The 18,475-nt window shown below is 45.3% G+C and overlaps 1 protein-coding gene across 2 annotated transcripts in view; it reads left to right on the top strand.

The window, feature by feature from the left end:
- Nucleotides 1-1,317: 1,317 nt before the first annotated feature.
- The window catches only part of LOC119458348 (uncharacterized), a 31,773-nt gene continuing 14,615 nt past the window's right edge, over nucleotides 1,318-18,475 (top strand). For both annotated transcript variants that reach the window (XM_037720180.2, XM_049671111.1), the window contains exons 1-4: nucleotides 1,318-1,447; nucleotides 2,921-3,081; nucleotides 13,484-13,566; nucleotides 17,653-17,733. In XM_037720180.2, coding sequence (XP_037576108.1) covers nucleotides 1,358-1,447; nucleotides 2,921-3,081; nucleotides 13,484-13,566; nucleotides 17,653-17,733 — 415 coding nt within the window. In that variant the 5' untranslated portion in view covers nucleotides 1,318-1,357. The remainder of the gene's footprint in view (nucleotides 1,448-2,920; nucleotides 3,082-13,483; nucleotides 13,567-17,652; nucleotides 17,734-18,475) is intronic.

The following is an 18,475-nucleotide window of genomic DNA, read 5'->3' as shown; positions in this document are numbered from 1 at the left end:
GCCTCTTTCCCACCGTCGTGACATTAATTCTCTGAAACTTCTGCACTCTTTATTTCACGCTCCACATTAAGCCTCCCCTAACACATTTCTGACCCGTGCAAAGCCCCTAATCACGAGAAACAGCAATAACTTAGTTATCAGTCTTTTTTGCTCGCACCAACACTTTTAAATACAGTTTCTTTCCTAGGACTATTGAACTCTGGGATGATCTGCCTGGTTCCATCCGTTGTTTACCACATAAAGAATTCAGGGATGCTATTGAGAACTCCCCTTAACCATGTTTTCACATGTGCTTCTCTTTATTGTGATTTGTATTTGCCACATTGTATTCACCCACTCCTGCAATAGCCCTTCTGGGCTGCAGTATTTGTAAATAAAATAAATTATTAAAATACCTGATTAAATCAAGTGGGCTAGATGACTATTTGTCACCACCCCGTTTCAAAGGGGATGCCATTAAATCATCATCATCATCATAACCATCATCGAATACCTCCATAAATCAAGCACGCTAGGTGAATATATATCACCGCCCAGATTTAAAGGCGATGCCAATAAATTATCATCATCATCGACGCGCGAAAGACGAATTTCGCTGCAGTACAAGCCCCATACATACCTCGTGTCGACGGTGACAATTTGATTTGTGGCTATATTGATTTATTGCTAAACGCATTACCGTGAGCAGTAATCATGAAATCTGTAACGCCGAATGTTTTCTACATGTCATTAAGCAAATGTTTTGTTCCCTCAATATGCTTTTGTTGCAATACCCACGAATCAATTCATCAAAAACCATCTCGTCAAGAAAAGGGGACTCAAAACGCAGCTCAGGACTGGGCAATTTATTTCTGAGTGAGAAATGCCTAATGTTTATTTAGGTCACCACTATTATACATCTATCTTTTTAGCATGCCAAGAATCATATGCAAGATCCGAGTCAGTCATGGCTATTCCTTATCAGATACAATTCAAAATACCGGTTCTAAGAGATGTTTACCCGTAGCAGTTATTTCGCTGCTGAGGACAAGGTCCCCTTGTCGAAACAGTGGCGCCAGAATCTTCCTTTCTTCTGTGAACATCTGTCTAGTTTAGTCGTTTTACAAGCATGCCACTATAATAATAAATATTAAGCGCAGATGCGAATTAGAGAGAGAGAGAAGTGGTTCTTTATGAAGAAGGGAAAGGTTGGCGCTATCTTCTGCAGCCCTTCAGGGAGCGCGGCTCTTGAATGTAAACGTTAAACGTCGCCCTTTCTTTGCTTTAAACATATGTGTCCACGCCTGCGTACACTTTAATAATGATAAAGGTGTAGTAAATAACAGCCTCCAGAAGCTGGCCAGCATTTGGAAGGACGATGCGCAGTGCCTGTCTGTTTGCGTTTTTCGGGCTCTCTTTTGCCGGCTTTGATTACGCTGGGCGTCCGTCTTTAGAGGATCTGGATGAGGTCTGTTTGTTTTCTTAAAATATTTTGTAAAGGGAGAGTCACATTCTTCCGCATTTGGTAATGTGATTCTTTAGAATGGCTTCAAATTTTGTTTTCACCCAAGAAAACTGGTTTGGGAATGCCAAGAATGCTATTTACTCCACCACTTTTCTGTGTTCAAATAATCAATAAAAGTCGTGGCTATGTTTAGGCCCATCGTATCCGGGACAATATTATACATATACTCATAGTGATATTATCCGCTGTTTCATCGAGGGGCAATAGCTATCTTTCGCATTCAAAAACTTTCAAAAACTTCAAGACTAACCATGCGAATCCTCTCATTTAGTGCACTTCATTTCCAGGGTACACCTCATTACTGTCATTGGCGCATTCATCCTCCTCACCTGTTTATTATGGTAGTCTTGGTCGCCAAATACGGATTAAATTCACGTAACGGAGCGATTGACAATTTTCACTATGGTTACCTCAACAACAGTAACATTACAAGATTCTTTCAGTAACATAATCTTTTCATACGAAAGGCGCGATATAGTTCTGAAAACCTTACCACAATAATTGGTGGCATAACACACAATCACTCCATACCTAACGAAAGTCAGTCATCATCGAACCGCAGCCGAATCATACCACAGTAAAATATACGTACTTTACATTACATCTAGCAATACTCTTTTATGCAGTAGCATTGCAATATATTTTTAGCTAACTTTATTACTTGAAGTTTAAGGTCTTTTAATAAATGATTGGTATTACTTCCAAAGTATCTTCAAATACTTCGTGTTACGTATGTACGCAGATATTGATTACAATTCCTGTAATTCTTTTAATTTTCATAATATCTTTCTTGTTCCACTTATAATCCCTGTATTGGGATTATCCTTTACAGATAGACTGTAAGCATAACCTGCTGTACACAAAGAAAATAAATTGTGCTTTGTAAGGAAGTCTCCCGCCGGTTGTTTACCCCTGGGGCCTCTCCCTCGACTAACAAATTGTACCCAGTATTCCTGTACATTCATTATTCAATTACCAAAAGCTAAACTTTATTCGTAAGCGCACACGTACTGCTGTATTCTGCTGTCAAAAAAAGGGAAGGCAACGATCGGTCTCAATGCCTGGCGAGGCCTCTAATTAAAGGCGAAGGCAAGCATAGCACACGGAATTTACGTCCATCCTGCTGGAAAAAATTTTGAGGCTAGTCGCATGTCGCAAGAACTAGTGCAACATGTGAGAGCGTTCCGATGTGTTGTAACAAATATGCGCCACTGCTTATGAAACGGCGGCGTCGTGCACACACATACTGACAGTTCTGCGAGACGTTGCAAACGTATCAAGCCAATAGACATATGCCGCTTAGTTTCAGCGTTCGTTGGGCCATGTGCCATAGTTTGCACATGGCTTGAACTCTTCTCTGCATATTAATACGCTCATGCAAGTAAACTTACATGATATAAGTGTTTTCATCCACAGTTCTTCAAGGAGGATGAGAAGATTTGGATTTACTACAGATCATACGCTCGATATGAAGGTGATGATATCCATGTCTGCGTTTACATGCAACACCACTCGTGGAGCTATTACCATCCTGGCTTGAGGTTTGTCTATGGAGGTTACCGGACAAACAAAATGGGGTGAGTACATTTTAGATAAAACAGTGGGAAGATCTATGAACGCTAATAAGATTTCAGCATGAGATGCGGGCTGCAATGCGGCCGCTGTGGCTGGGAATTGAGCCTGCAACCTTGTGCTTAAAAGCGCAGGTCGACGGTGAAAAATAAACACCATACGCCCGTCAATATGTCAGCCTAATTAACTTTGCCATCGATGCATCTAACGTCCACACAAAATATATTAAGCTAAAATTATTTTATAGCACACGTTGCGTTGTTTTCAATTCCGGTACAATTTGGACACTGGTGCGATTGAGCACTGGAAACCAGTATTTAAAAACACAACAGGCTGACTCAAATCATTTTTATGAGGCGATTGCTTCTATTTATCGTGACGTACAATTTCGTATTTACATAATACTTCTGTGCAAAACGCGCTATCGATGTGAGGTCGTTCTAGCGTTTCCAGTATCCAAGCTTTCTCGAGCAGTAATGGCTCAGTGGCATGTGAATACGGCCGTCCTTCGTGAATGTTGTGCTGAAAGTGGAACTGGATAATGCTCAACATAAGTTAGTCGGCTAGCGGAATTCTGCAAAATGGTATTCATTAGTTTTGGCGCCTATATTCTAGCCAAGCAACGATTTCCGTTTGCTACCATCGATTTCGCTCAGTAAGTGGGTTGTTTTTCTTTTCCCTGTTTTTTTTTTCTTTTTTGACGTGGCGCACCTTTCCATTCCGTCCGAATAGGGGGTCGCTTGCTAAAACCGCAGGTAACGAAAACATGCAATACTATTATCCCTTATATGTTTGCAATCGTCACTACAAACGCGCCTCATTTTGGTATCATTCTCCAGAGAAAATGAGCCATTACGCTAACATGCATGGATCGATCATGCATGGGCGGTTGTCGTGCCACGCATTGCGCATTTGTAGCTAAACTTATACTCACGCTTGACCTTCAGAGAGGCATTATTCGGCAGTACATTTATCGATCCGAGCGAAAGTGAACGCGTTTGAGAGGGCTCATCAAGTTATGGTAGGTATAATCCATCAAGCACAAGCCTGCGGTCATTATGAGTTAAGAGGCTTACAAGTGTCCAATTTTGTTGCAGAATTGTCATGCTTGCTCGAATAAGGCTTCCCCACGTTCGACACGCAGGCTTCAGCAATGGTGTGAATAGACTAGGGCAGTGAGGGAGAGGGATGCCAATTCGCGTCCAACAGATATGACCACAGCGGGTCCAGTACAAAAAAAAAATCGGCAGAACCTATGTCAAGATGACAGCCCATGGAAATTAACTGCCCATTAGAAATTAATTAAAGCAACAACGCAACGTATTGCCACCGTCGAAACGAATTATACATACGTATAAGGCGTGCACTGCAGCGAGACTCCTCTACGGCGCTTCCCTAAGAACACTCCGCGCTATTCAGCGCCGCCGCCACGAAGCCTGCGCGTTGCCTCCGAAATCAGTGGCACGTCGGTGCGTGCGAGCGCTGAGAAACGCGTCATGCAGCAACCGCGTTCGTCTGTCGCTCTTCTGTCTGGACTTACTGCGCCACCTAGTGGCGCTGCCGAGACGAGAAGCGTTCAAGACGAGAAGCGTTCAACGCCGTGCCTGCGAACACTGAGAATTGTTCCCTCGCTTGCCACAGGCTAAGTGGCAGATCCTTAGTGACATGAGTTGGCGAGGACTTCATTGCAGGTACTCAAAGCGTTGGAGTGAAAGGCGTTCGCTCAAAGCGCTGTTTCACTCAAAGCGTTGAAGTGAAAGGCGCTCTTTGAAAAGCGGTGCATACGCAGTACATTTGTGGCGCAGCCTGCTGATGCGTGGGGTTGCTGTCCTCGAGGAACTGTTGGGACATGGGTTCGATTGCGCTCAGGATCGTAGAAATTTCAGGGATATTTTCCTTCAGTCTAAAGCAGCACATTCGAAGTGGCACATGCCGAGTTTCCGAAGTTGCCGTTAAAAATGATCATTCATTGTCACAGATCCAGTGGCATACCAAGTGCCCCTAGTTGGCGCCAGAGTTCTTTCAAACAGCGGCACATCCCCAGTTCCGCACCTACGTACGTTCAATTCAACTCAGCATCAGAAAATTTTAAGGAATCTCTTTCGTCCGGGCAAAGTCGCCCATTCCACAGTGGCTCATACCCAGTGACGCGCGTTAGCATAGAACAGGTTCACTGAAGACCAGCATGGAACGATTGGCGCTTACCCAGTGCTCCAACTCAGCATCAAATAGTTGCTTCTAACGGCGGTGCCTAGCCAGTCCCGCATCTAGAGCGACCCATGTCGGTGTGAAAGGTGTTCGTTGAAGAGCGGTACATATGCACACATTGGCACATACTCAGTTACCCAAGTGGGTCCGGAGGTTGCTATTCATGCGAAAGCATCAAATGACTCATTGAGCGAAAAGGGCGGCGTCTGTAACAGCGTAAGGAGGCCTAAATTCTTAATGACTGCGACGCCGCGTCACAAACACGCCTCGACAGAGCAGAGCGGGAGAAACGGAGCACCTGCTTCTGCGCTGGCTCCACTGGTGTTGCGTGAGGGGAGGGGGAAAAGCCGCGACGTGATATTCTCTCACCTCCACTGGACTTAGCCGATGCACGTGCTTGCCGGCCTTGGTGGACTCTGTTTCTTCATCGGTCTCTCGTCGCGCAAGACGTCGGTGCATGCGCTGTTGCCACCGCAGGCTGCAGCTGCTTGCTAATTTGGGCAGCGCAAAACCCTCTTGAGTCTGAAGCATTTACGTCGGTTGAATGCTAGCGCAATAATAGGGAGTGAGCGCGATTGTAAGTTTAGGATTTCAGACAAACTCTATTATAAGTGAAGCATGTAAGATTTCTTGTGCGCAAATAACAATTGCTGTATAATGTATGACGTCATTTCATTTCTCCCCCCCCTAAAGCCCGTACAAGCTTAGCAGTATGCATGAGAAGGTTCACGTACTCCTCTGTGGCTGCATCGTTTTATATAGCCTGCTAAATGTTTTTAGAGCGCCGCTCTTAGACCCCCGTTCCAGCGGTGAGCACGGCTTCAGAGGCTGCGGCGGCATCGGCGTCCCTCGCAACTGAGCAAACGAGCACAACGAAGGGTGAAAAAGCGAACGCGGAGGGCAGCGGAAGATAAAGACGGCGAAAGCGGAGAGCACGAGAAAGAAGGCGGAAGAGGAGGGTGACGCGGAACCATGATGCTGAATACGGACGAGGAGGGTATGATGAAAGCACCAGAAGAAAAGCGTAGTGTCGCGCAAGACAGGCTCTGCGACGGCTACCGCTACTAGATGGCGCCAGAGTAGTGCGCCATCGTCTGTTCACTGATGGCATGCGGTGAGCGCGTCTACCGAAAGCATCATCATCATCAGCCTATATCTATGTCCACTGCAGGACGAAGGCCTCTCCCTGTGATCTCCAATTACCCCTGTCTTGCGCTAGCTGATTCCAACTTGCGCCTGCAAATTTCCTAACTTCATCATCCCATCTGGTTTTCTGCCGACCTCGACTGCGCTTCCCTTCTCTTGGTATCCATTCTGTAACCCTAATGGTCCACCGGTTATCCATCCTACGCATTACATGGCCTGCCCAGCTCCATTTCTTCCGCTTAATGTCAACTAGATTATCGGCTATCCCCGTTTTCTCTCTGATCCACACCGCTCTCGACCTGTCTCTTCACGTTAGGCCTAACATTTTCCGTTTCATCGCTCTTTGTGCGGTCCTTTAACCTGTTTTCGAGCTTCTTAGTTAACCTCCAAGTTTCTGCCCCATATGTTAGCACCGGTAGAATGCAATGATTCTACACTTTTGTTTTCAACGACCGTGTTAATCTCCTAGTCGGGATTTGCATATGTCTGCCGTATGCACTCCAACCAAATTTTATTCTTCTGTAAATTTCTTTCTCATGATCACGGTCCCCTGTGAGTAGTTTACCTAGATAAACGTACTCATTTCCAGACTCTAGAGGCTGACTGGTGATCCTGAATTCTTGTTCCTTTGCCAGACTATTGAACAATTATGTTTGTCATCTGCATATTAATCTTGAACCTCACTTCGAAACTTTGTCGGTTAACGTCCTCAATCATTCGTTGTAATTCGTCCCCATTGTTGCCGAATAGGACAATGTAACCTGCAAAGCGAAGGTTGCTGAGATATTCCCCGTTGATCCTCCCTCCTAAGCCTTCCCAGTGTAAGAGGTTGACAACTTCCTCTAAACATGCAGTGAATATCATGAAGAGATTGTGTCTACTTGGCTGACCCCTTTCTTGAAGGTAACATTGTACCTCTCTTGTGGAGAACCAAGGTTGCTGTGCAATCTTTGTAGATATTTGCCAAGATATTCACGTATGCCTCCGGTACTGCTTGATTACGGAATGCCGCTATGACTGCTGGTATCTCTACTGAATCAAATATTTTTCATAATCTATGAAAGCCATATAGAGACGCTGAGTGTACTCTGCAGATTTCGCAATTTCCTGATTGATGACATGAATAGGATCCGTCGTAGAATATCCCTTCCTGAAGCCAGCCTGTTATCTTGGTTTGCTAAAGTCAAGTGTTGCCCTGACTCTTATGAAAATTATCTTGGTGTTTATTTTATACAATAGTGAACGCAAGCTAATGGGGTATATGATTCTTCAGTTCTTTAACGTCTCCCTTCTTACGGATGAGTATAATGTTGGCGTTCTTCCAGCTCTCTGGTACACGTGAAGTCGTGAGGCATTTCGTATAAAGGGCTGCAAGCTTTCCAAGCATGACATCTCCTCCATCTTTGATTAAATCGACTGTTATTCTATCTTCTCCAGCAGCTGTTCCCCTGGTCATGTCTTTCAAAGCCCTTCTGACTGCATCGCTAGGTATAGAAGGAGCCTCTGTATCCTGTTCATCACTACTTCGAATGAAAGTAGCTTGGCTGCTTGGGAACAGTACAGATAAGTATAGAATTCTGCCGCTGCTTTTACTTTGTCATTGAAATTGGTGATGATATTATCATGCTTACATTTCAGTGCGTAAATTTTGCCTTATCCTATGGCAAGGTTTCTTCTCACTGATTTCATGCTGCGTCCATATTTTACTGCTTGCTCAATCTTTTCCGCGTTCTATTTTCGGATATCCCTTACTTTCTTCCCGTTGATCAGTTTCGACAGTTCAGCGAATTCTATCTCATCTCTCGTGTCTGACACTTTCCTATTTTTCCGTTTCTTTATTAGGTCCTTTGTTACTTGTACGTGTACGTCTCGCCGGACTGTTGAGCGCGCTGGCGTAGATGCTGTTCAGCACGGAGATTTTGTAAGGCTGGGCGGCCGAAGACGTCTGTGAATGCTGTCTTAAAAGCGGACCAGGTTTGGAGTTCCCGCTCATGATTGTGGAACCAGAGGCTCGCAATGTCAGCAAGATAGAAGATGACGGAACGTAATTTCGTCGGGTCATCGCACTTGTGATCACTGACGCTCTCATAGGTAGACAGCCAATCTTCAGCGTCAGTCTCACCGGCTCCGCTAAAGAAAAGGAGGGTCCCGCTGCCGCAGGACGGCGACGCAAATGATGGGAGCGGCGGAAGCTGCTGGCGGATTATCAGTAGGCTCGAGCATGGTAGCGGCGGAAGCAGTCGGCAACGTTCGGCTGCGAAATTCCAGGGTGAGGTTGGGGATTGCAGCACTTTCCACCAAATGTGATATGGTGATTTATTAGGCAATGATGTCTCACGCAATCGAGGCAGTCCACGAACGCTGATGGCGCGCACAGCGACAGACGCAAGAGCACTTCTTCCTCTTCTTCACTACACTTGGGAGAGCTTACCTCCTGGTTGCCTTGGTGCCTTACCTCCAACTTAAATTGCTGCTTCTGAGATCCCAGTTACGGTTTCATTCATTACCTCTAGTATGTTGACTTCGTCGTCCTGTTCTAAAGCTGCACATTTGCTTGCGAGCATCACCCTGAATTGGTCTGCTTTTGCCCTTACTGTGTCTAAGTTGGACTGTGTTTTCCTGACTAATTTTACTCTTTCTCTTTTCAAATTGAGAGCAATCCTATACCTGAATAACCTACGGTCCCTGCATTTTACGCTACCTAACAGTTCTACATCTTGCACTATGCTGGGATCGGCAGAGAATGTGAAATCTATTTCATTCCTTGTTTCTTCATTAGGGCTTTTCGAGGTACACTTCCTGTAGCTGCGCTTCCTGAAGAAGTTATTTACTATTCGGAGCTTATTCCTTTCCGCGAATTCTACCAACATCTCTCCTCTAGCGTTTCTACATTCGATGCCGTAGTTGCCAATTGCTTGCTCACCAGCCTGCATTTTCCCAACTTTTGCATTGAAGTCGCCCATGACTAGAGTATACTGAGTTTGCACCTTTCATCGCTAATTCAATATCGTCATAAAACTGTTCTATTTCTTCATCATCGTAACTGGAGGTTAAGGCACAGGCTTGTACTACCTTGTGAAGTGAAGTGAAATTTATTGTTCTTTTCATGAAAAAGAGGTGACCGGGACAAAAGGCGGTAAGGCCTGACGAGGCCCCGGTACCCATACATTTGGCAGTAATAAAAAATGTACATAGGAGGTCCTACAAATCTGTCGAAAACAACGCTACAATGCGCACAGTGAATCTTAACTAAGGAAAACGACATGTGCAAGGTAATACTCAGGCATACAAAGTCATACACGTACAAATACAATGCATACGTGACTGGTGAATTAAGACACGAAGGATGCGACTACAGTACTTGTCCACAACAAAGATAGAGAAAGACATGTATACAAACAAACGGTGGATTACATTTTTTGACATTTTAATTTTACCTTCAATCAAACGTCGTTTCGCGTTTTTTCGAACACCTCATCAGATAAAAAGAAATCATCAGTAAAGGGAAATTTGTTCAGGGCTTTGGGTACTTGAAAACCTAGGTTTTGTCTACCATAGTTCGTGCGCGTTCGCGGAACTCGTAGTTAGACTCACGAAGGTTGTAATTTATAATTCTGCCAGTAACAGAGTACAAACGGTTTCGATGAATGTATTGCAACAGCCGTAGATAATGCACTTGGTCAGATTATAGTATGCGATGTTCAGCAAACAAGGGTTGTGTACGTAAATTTTGTGGTGCATCGTAATAGCCCTCAATAGCACGCAAGGCTCTTTTTTATGCAGTAGTAGTTTATAACGACTTCATTCTATATCTACTATTCAGCGTTATTAGGATGACTTCTACCATCGCATTAATGCTGTAGAATGCATCAATGTTGCCCGCTATGTTCTTAAGGACTAGAAATCCTACTCCGAATTCTTTCTTATCTGGAAGACCTCTGTAGCAGAGGACGTGGCCGTTAGTCAGCACTGTAAAAGCCTCACCAGTTGTTCTGACCTCACTAAGGCCAATAATACCCCAGGCCATAGCTGATAATTCTTCAAATATAGCCCTGCTAAGCTAGCTTCACTCGTTAGGGTGCATGTATTGAACGTAGCCAGGTTCAGATTCCAGGTGGTGGCGTGGAGCAGAGGTAGAAAAGCCGGCTTCCAATATGTAGGTCGTAAGTTCGAATTCTCCGCTGGTCCGCTACATTTTCAGGCATGGAGTGGCGCCTGACACAGGCAAAAATATACATATTGCCGAGAGCTGGTGGGGCTATCCTAGTCCGGGTGCAACCAAATTATGAATGTCCACTAAGCTTCAAAAGAGTCATTCCCCCACACGAACAGGAATTGGCCTTACTGGCGCAGTATTCGGCCACTACCTCCCTCACGACTCCAACAATTAACCCATGGCCCTCAGTCCCCAGCGGCTGCGGAGCACCTTACCAAGGCGGCAGTCATACCTGCGACGTGGTAGAGGGTGCTAAGAATCTCTGGGTCCGGAGAGGCCGCCACTGGAATCTGAATCTAGTAAGTACCCATATCAAGCTTTAAAGCCTTTATTTTTTAAAGCGACACGTATGTGTTCATTGCCACTACTCAGGGACACAAGTTGGTCTGATGGGTGGTTTCAAACCTTGTAACTTCTGCACAGCCACCCTATGGGTTATCCATTCCACCTCTGACTTCCGAGGGACCCAGGCAGGAGGGAAAACGGTTAAACACAAACATACCTAGATATAATGGCACTGTTGCACGGGTATTTCATGTATCGTTTGCGAACCACAGCCTATAGCATATCGAGTAAGCAGACCCAAAGGAATTCCGCGTGAAATGTTTGTAACACGGCGGCGTATGGCGACATGGGTCAACGTACGCCAACGGTCATGTGTTCGATTGCCGTGAATAACTCTAGCATAAATAACTGTTGCTAAATAACTTCGCCATAAATAAAGCAAAGGTCGTCGGTTCGACACCCATCAATTTTGTTGTTATTGAATTTTGGTGCCATAACGCTGGACGGTCAATTTTTCGATAATGCTGGACATTGAATTTCCTGACCCATGAGCCTTTCAGCATAATAATAATAAACAAAGTCACAGGCATGCGCGGCACACGCAGCAGAGTCATAGCGTAAGCTGGCGGAGCGGCTCAAGAGTAGCTCCAATTTCCGCACCACGCACAACAGGGTGTTCGCGGCAAAGTCTATTCGCCAAGTTTTTACGAGAACGATCTGAACTGTCCGCCCGGCGTCGGTGGCGAGCTGCAGCTTGTAATGCTCTCTGCACAGCAGTCTGCTGAGCCCGATGATGCTTGGTTGTAGCCGCGCACGTAGCTCTACTATTCGCTTCTGCAGCGGTTCGTACCTTGCTAGGAGACGCCATAACGTGTAGTAAAGAGGTATCCCGAATACGTGGTGCACATCTCACATCCCTTTACCTGTGGCACGGTACGTTGTTGCTGTTGTTGTTGTTGATGATGACAATGATGATGATCATTGTTTATTGGAATCCTAAAAACGAGCTGGTGACAAATAGTGGCGTAGCCTGCTTGAGTTAACCAGGTCCAGTTACATGCAGCATGCAACTGCTATATGCAACTTACGTGTCGGGCACGCTGCGTTTGCAGGCGCCTTAACTACATGGCACCACCGTACTGGTGGAGGCTCGGGATCGCGTTAATTGCGAGCTTGGTCTGAACCGCATCTCGTCGTCTGCGCCTGCGCGCCGATCTAGGGCGCATTTATGGATTTTTTTTCCGCTGCCTGATAGCAAGCACTTGAGTGTCTCAGTGGTAAAATATCCAACTCCCGCGCAGTGGGCCTCCGTTCGATCCCGGCGGGGCCGGATATCTTTTTTACATTTCCGGCGATAGCGGTTACGGTGATCGGTGGTGGACGCGGCGGCGGCGGACACCATCCCCAACAGAAACGGCTATTGGAATGAGCCCATAACAGCTTACGCTGTAAAAAAATTCCACGTAACTACGCGCCGGCACACAGCGCGGACAATGTTTTATACCAAGCACAGTAGCGCAGTGCGTCGAGTTCGGACTGGTTATCGAACGCGCGCTACTTGCCAATAGTAGTTAAATAAAATTAGGGTAGAAACTCCACACTATATAGGGAATTGTCTAATACTGCGTAGCATTCTTTGTAAGCATTACTTGTGAAGCCTATACCCTATTGTTGCAACTAAGACTGCCGTATTTTAAGAGATTAGCAGCTCCAAATAATACCACGCACGCATGACGATCTCCCCAGTAAACTAGTTTTTTCCACTAATCTTATGTTTGGTAAATAAAATATATCTTACTGCTTTTGATGCGAAAGCATCAAGTTGCTCATTTATCAAAAAAGCTGGCGTCCCGCGTCTGCAGCAGCAAAACAGCACCTAAATTTTCATTGGCTGCGACGCCACGGCACGAGCGCGCGTAAGTAGGAAAGCGGGGAGGAAGTGCGCCGTCTTCCTTGGCGCGCAAGTCAACGAGGAAGTGGAGGGAGGGCATTATATTAGTGTGGCTGCTAGCATACTGCGTGGCCATGCGGGCGCCCTATGATGAAAGCGATCTGCGATGTGGACAAAGTGCGCGGCCACGCAGGCCTCATCTTTAAAGCGATGTTGACAAAGTGCTGGAAGCTACGTATGTGCATTGCTTTCAACGTTTAGTTGGCGTTGAAGCGAGAGGCAGCACGAAGGTCAATTCGCTAGCTCCTAATGCCGCGCTTTCTCACTCGTACGATTTGACAGCGAGTTTCCGCGGTCATCGAGTGAGCTATGTTCATGCTTAGTTGTGCGCGCGTGACTAGGTGCTTGTTAGTTTAGTTAGTAAGCGAATGTTTGCAAGTGTATACGGCCGATAAAACTATTATACTTACTTCGTATACCTCTCTGATAATTTATTATCGCGATCGATGCTTCGCCTTTCGAGCATAACTGCGACTTTATATATTATATATATATAAATGCAATTTTTTCTACGATCTTGTAAAATGCGCCGCAAAGAAAATGTTTTTTTGCTGCAACGGCTGTTCTAATATACAGCACTTCTTTTTTTCTGTTATTCAAGAGAGCGAATCGTACTCAACATCAGACAAAGAAGAGGAAATGGGACGGATGACCCTCCTCTGCTGAACATCACCAGAGACAAAGGTAGCCAATTTTCTTTTACATAATAGGTGCGTTGTTTTGGACAGTAAGAATGTTAATCAATTACATGATTGGAAACCTTTCAAAGGCCATAATCAGTGAATGTATCCTATGGGCTTGAGACCACTTTTCGTCACAGACGTTTGTCAAACCAAAATCTCAATAACGCTTTGCATACCTTTACTGCGTTAGACAAAATAATTGTCTTTGCAACATTAATGCCTCTGCACAAATGGAAAAGGCCGTCTAAGCTGATCCATTCTTTCCGTGAGGTGAGCCATCAAATGCTTTCATTATTGCACATTTAAGTGAAACATTTGCACGTACCTGCACGTACCGATATATATATATATATATAACCTGTAGCAATAGGATATGGGTACGAAGCTGCTAGACAGGTTCAAATTGGGTCGCTTATATATACATAAACGTTTTTACTTTGCTCCTTACTTTGAGCCTCCTGTTTTCAGTTAGTCTGCGTGCAGTTTCCGCTGCTAGAAGTTATGTCTTGAGGGCCATTTAAATCACATTTTATCAAACTTACTTCATTAGATAGTTATTTCAGCTCACCACAGTGCTAAACGAACCCGTTCGTGCTCGCACGACGGGCAGCCGGGCGACGGGTGCAGCGCGGGCCACAGGGTGCAGGTGGTAGGGGTTGGCGAAAGTGCCCGTCTGCAACCGCCTCAGGTCGACTGCCTGAGACCTGTCCAGCCCCCCGTGGGGTTGTGGATATGCCCCCGCGCCGTTGACGGCAAGAAATATTATTAAAACTACCGTGCGATGAAAACACCAAATCATGCTTGGCACGTACTTCACGAGTGCTTCCGTGGCAATATAAATATTTGAGTCAAATATCCTCCGCAATAAAATAACAAGAGCGCGATTTTTTTCCCTTTCTCAGTTGCCACATAAAATAACGTCACTCAGTCCTCTATTACCTCTATTTCAACGTTGCATATTGTTATAATAAAAGCGTGCAAGTCCTAAATTTATGCTTCTTTGGCAGATGACGTGTATATTCAGTGTGTTATTATTTTACATCGAACACTTTTTTCATTCCCATGAAAGCTAATCAAGCAACATCTGTATAGATCAATTATTCGCCAAGGTGGAGATCATTTGCAAGAAAAACCAAAGCAATCATGTCACTAAATAAAATTAAACTTTTTGCTACAATTTTGTATTGAAAATGTATTCTAGAATAGTTAATTGTTGGTCTAGTTGGTTTGGCATAACTGAACAAGTAACACAGCACGATATAAAAGACAGACACAAGAAAGGGAGAAACAAAGACAAGCGCTTGTCTTTGTTTCTCCCTTTCTTGTGTCTGACTTTTATTTCGCGCTGTGTTACTTGTTCAGTTTTGTATTGAAAAGTTGAGGAAAATCGTCATAAGATTCTAGTTCCGCGTTTGAAAATTTCGAAACGACGACGTAAGCCAAAATAATTCGTCTCAATTTATTTGTTGACCTTAGCTGATTACTCACGCAGCTCTGAGAAGCACAGCCTGCGGAGCAACGCTCATTTGTCGTAGCAGGGCGGTATAAAACGAAGCTGCTGTCTCATTCCCTCTTCCCAATAATTTATTCACATTGGAGCTGTGGGAAACTGCACTATTGGATGCGCACTCACTGCAGCATCAGTTGCGAGTCGGATCGCTTTATCGCCACTGGAGCCCTGCTTCTTTTTACGCCACCTTGCTACGTCAAAGGAGGGCTACATGGTTACCCGCAATCAGGCCAATTCAACAAAGCATTTCAAATCAGTTATTTTGCTTTGCATAACCGTTATGAAAGGTTGAAACATGGAACTAGACTTTTATGAAGGATAGGATAGGAATAAACTTTATTTGTCCAGCGGTTATGGCTGTTGGTGCCCGGGGCTAGGCTGCCAAGGGTCCATCGCCGCAGAAAAATCTTTCGAGATTCTCGGTAATGGCCTTGGCCCGCTGGACGGCCCACTCCTGGTCCTCGGGTGCCTCGCTGAGGAGGGCGGCTTGCCATCTCTCAGCGAGGCGCCCCGCTTCAGAGGGTCCTGCTGTTATCTTCCCCCTTCCCCTTGGTCTTTCTTCTTCAGGGCGTTGACATTCCCAAAGTATATGGGTCATATCAGCCCGTTCGTGCTCGCACCACGGGCAGCCGGGCGACGGGTGCAGCGCGGGCCACAGGTGGTGCAGGTGGTAGGGGTTGGTGAAGGTGCCCGTCTGCAACCGCCTCAGGTCGACTGCCTGGGACCTGTCCAGCCGCCCTTGGGGTTGTGGATATGTCATACGTTCTTTCCTGTAGTGTGCAAGAAACTCTCGGTACGAGGCCGGAAACTCCTCGATATCGCGGTCGGCGTCCCCGTGGCACCCAGCTCCGTCCGCCGCGATTTGGGTTGTGTTGGTAATTCCTCCGCTGGGGTCCCGCACAACAACGGCGGCTGCCATCTGGGTGATCGCGTCGCGGCGGGTAAGTTGCCTCGCGACGAGATGGGCATGCTCGTTGTGTTTGGGCGGGATGCCAGTGTGTTTTCGGCCGTTAGTATTGTTGTTGTTGTCGCGGCTGTTATGAAGATTTCCGTCAACTTTCTAATATAAACATATGGCGTAAAGTCTATGATAGTAATTATTGTAAAGAGTAATTCGGAGAAGTAATTATTGTCAGAAGTATTTTATAAGTAATGATTGTATTGTAGACAAATGACTACCTAAAGACCCCCGCACTAAGTTTGGCTACCATAAAAAGACAAGCGCAGCGAATATTTCACGCGTTGATGATCATGTCTGGTCTGAAAAAGGTGCTCTTCCTCGAGAAAGTTTGGCAGCCAGCATAGAGGCTTTATATGACCCCGTCTGCCGGTACCTACACTTGGATCGCATATAAGCTTTGCATACATATTCACAAATATATCCTGCAAGAAACCAATTACCCACGCTAAATGCAGGAAAGTGAGCACATAAACTTTCACTTTAACAAATGCGTCATTGAGGGTGGTACCGAATTGGTTTCTTCCAGAACAGTATTCTGGTAGTCTAACTATTATGCCTCAATCACGTTCAAAATTCTCTCGTGCTAAAACATTCTAGGTTTTGAGAGTTTTAACGCATACCTGCTTCTTGCATTCGTCACTAAAAAAGTTGTTTCATGAATTTTACGTCCCAAAACTACGATATTATTATGAGGCACGCCATAGTGGGGGACTCCGGAATAATTTTGACCTCCTGGGGTTCTTTAACGTGCACACAATCCATGGTTCTCGGTCGTTCGGAAACATCGAAATGCGGCCGCCGCGGCAGGGATTTCATTCCGCAACCTCGGGCTTAGAAGAAGCGCAACACCAAAGCCACCAAGCCACCACTGCGCGTAATTCGTCACTCGTGCCAGCTAGTACTTTGATAATCTGTGTTGCTTCGCACAGCCTTAGGTTGCCTTGTGTTGCTTCGCACAGCCTTGTGTTGGCTATTGTTGAACGAGCCCACATTCGGTAATTCTTTCACCGTAGCAACTAATGCTACGTAGAAGCTGTGCGACATTGTACCGCTTTCTAGTGGGCCCAGGTCGATCATATTTTGAAGTTTGTTCGTTGAGATTACAAATGCCATCGTTATTTTACCATAAACAACATGACGTATACATGGGTAGCTACGATTGTATACCGCTTAGTCGTAGATGATTTGACAATCCAGGTTTCCCTCTATTACGTCCATCTAGTACCGACGAGAATCTCACAATCCGCACGTTGTTAACAGCGTCTAACGGTTTGAGTAAAAGACAGAGCGTCAGGGTTATACGATCGTCCTCTCCATCTATCTCGTCTTGGTGGTCTTTTCACAAACACGCTCGCGTACCACGTACAACTTTTCGCCTTCACATGCACAATGAATCGCTTGGTAACGCTTTTCGTTATCCCAAAGGATGCCTCGCATCCAGCTGCCTGCTAAGCGCTTCGAGTAACTTTGACGCTGACAGTGCGTGGTATTGTCATAATCTTTTTTCAATTACATATCAATTTGTAGACTTTCATTCACTGTGGACTGTAATTTCTATCTCATCCCAGTTGTTTATAAAGGCTGCCTCTATTGATGTTGTCCATCATTGCTTTCAGATGAAAGGCCAAGAGACTATCAGTTTATGTACTGGAACAAAGATGAAAAATGCGCTGTGATCACCTTCTCGGACAACTTATGTGAGTAAAAGTTATATCAATTTTGTCAGTAAATGACACCACAAAACACGGCGAGAGAACAGGAAAACCATCCCAACGGAGGCAAGGCAACATCTTGTAAACGCCTCACTCATTTTTGTGTTGTCAGCCATAACAAGAGAAATACCGCGCATTTAGTCCGGATCAGGTCGCGCGCCTCGTGGATGCAAGATGCGTGCGACCAGATGCAGGTAAAATTACCGCTGCTACGAACTTTCCTGTCCCGGCCTACCATAGAGTTTCTCACTATAACACCTAAAAGGTAAACTGGCGCCACCGTCTATGCGAGTTTCTTAAAGGGCGCCGTGCCCTCATGGGAATGACGGGATATGTGTCTGCGAGGCTTGTGTTGGCTAGTGTTGAACGAGGCTTCGTCTAAAGCGTGGATATGGCTACACAAATAATGCGTTTTTAAAGTAAGATCGACATAAAGGGCTTTCATTCACCCATATTACATCTCTCAATAAAGTTTATTCACCTACAATGCAGGTTCAAGCGAAGAAAAGCAATAACAGACGACAAGTTGTTCCAAAGCCAGCGATGATCTTGTCGTCTGCTCTCCACCTATAGGCGGCCAGCTGATACTTTTTACGTTTCTTATAATTGTGCATCCAATAGTTAAGTCCTCAAAATTAAACAAAACATGTTTTTGTGTAATAATAAAGCTAAAGCAGTTTTTACGTGCTGTTTTAGCAGGAAATGAATCATTGTGACATACAGAACG

This window comes from Dermacentor silvarum, chromosome 7 (assembly GCF_013339745.2).
Source record: "Dermacentor silvarum isolate Dsil-2018 chromosome 7, BIME_Dsil_1.4, whole genome shotgun sequence".
NCBI classification, from domain to species: Eukaryota; Metazoa; Arthropoda; class Arachnida; order Ixodida; family Ixodidae; genus Dermacentor; species Dermacentor silvarum.
This window is presented reverse-complemented; position numbering and strand designations above follow the sequence as displayed.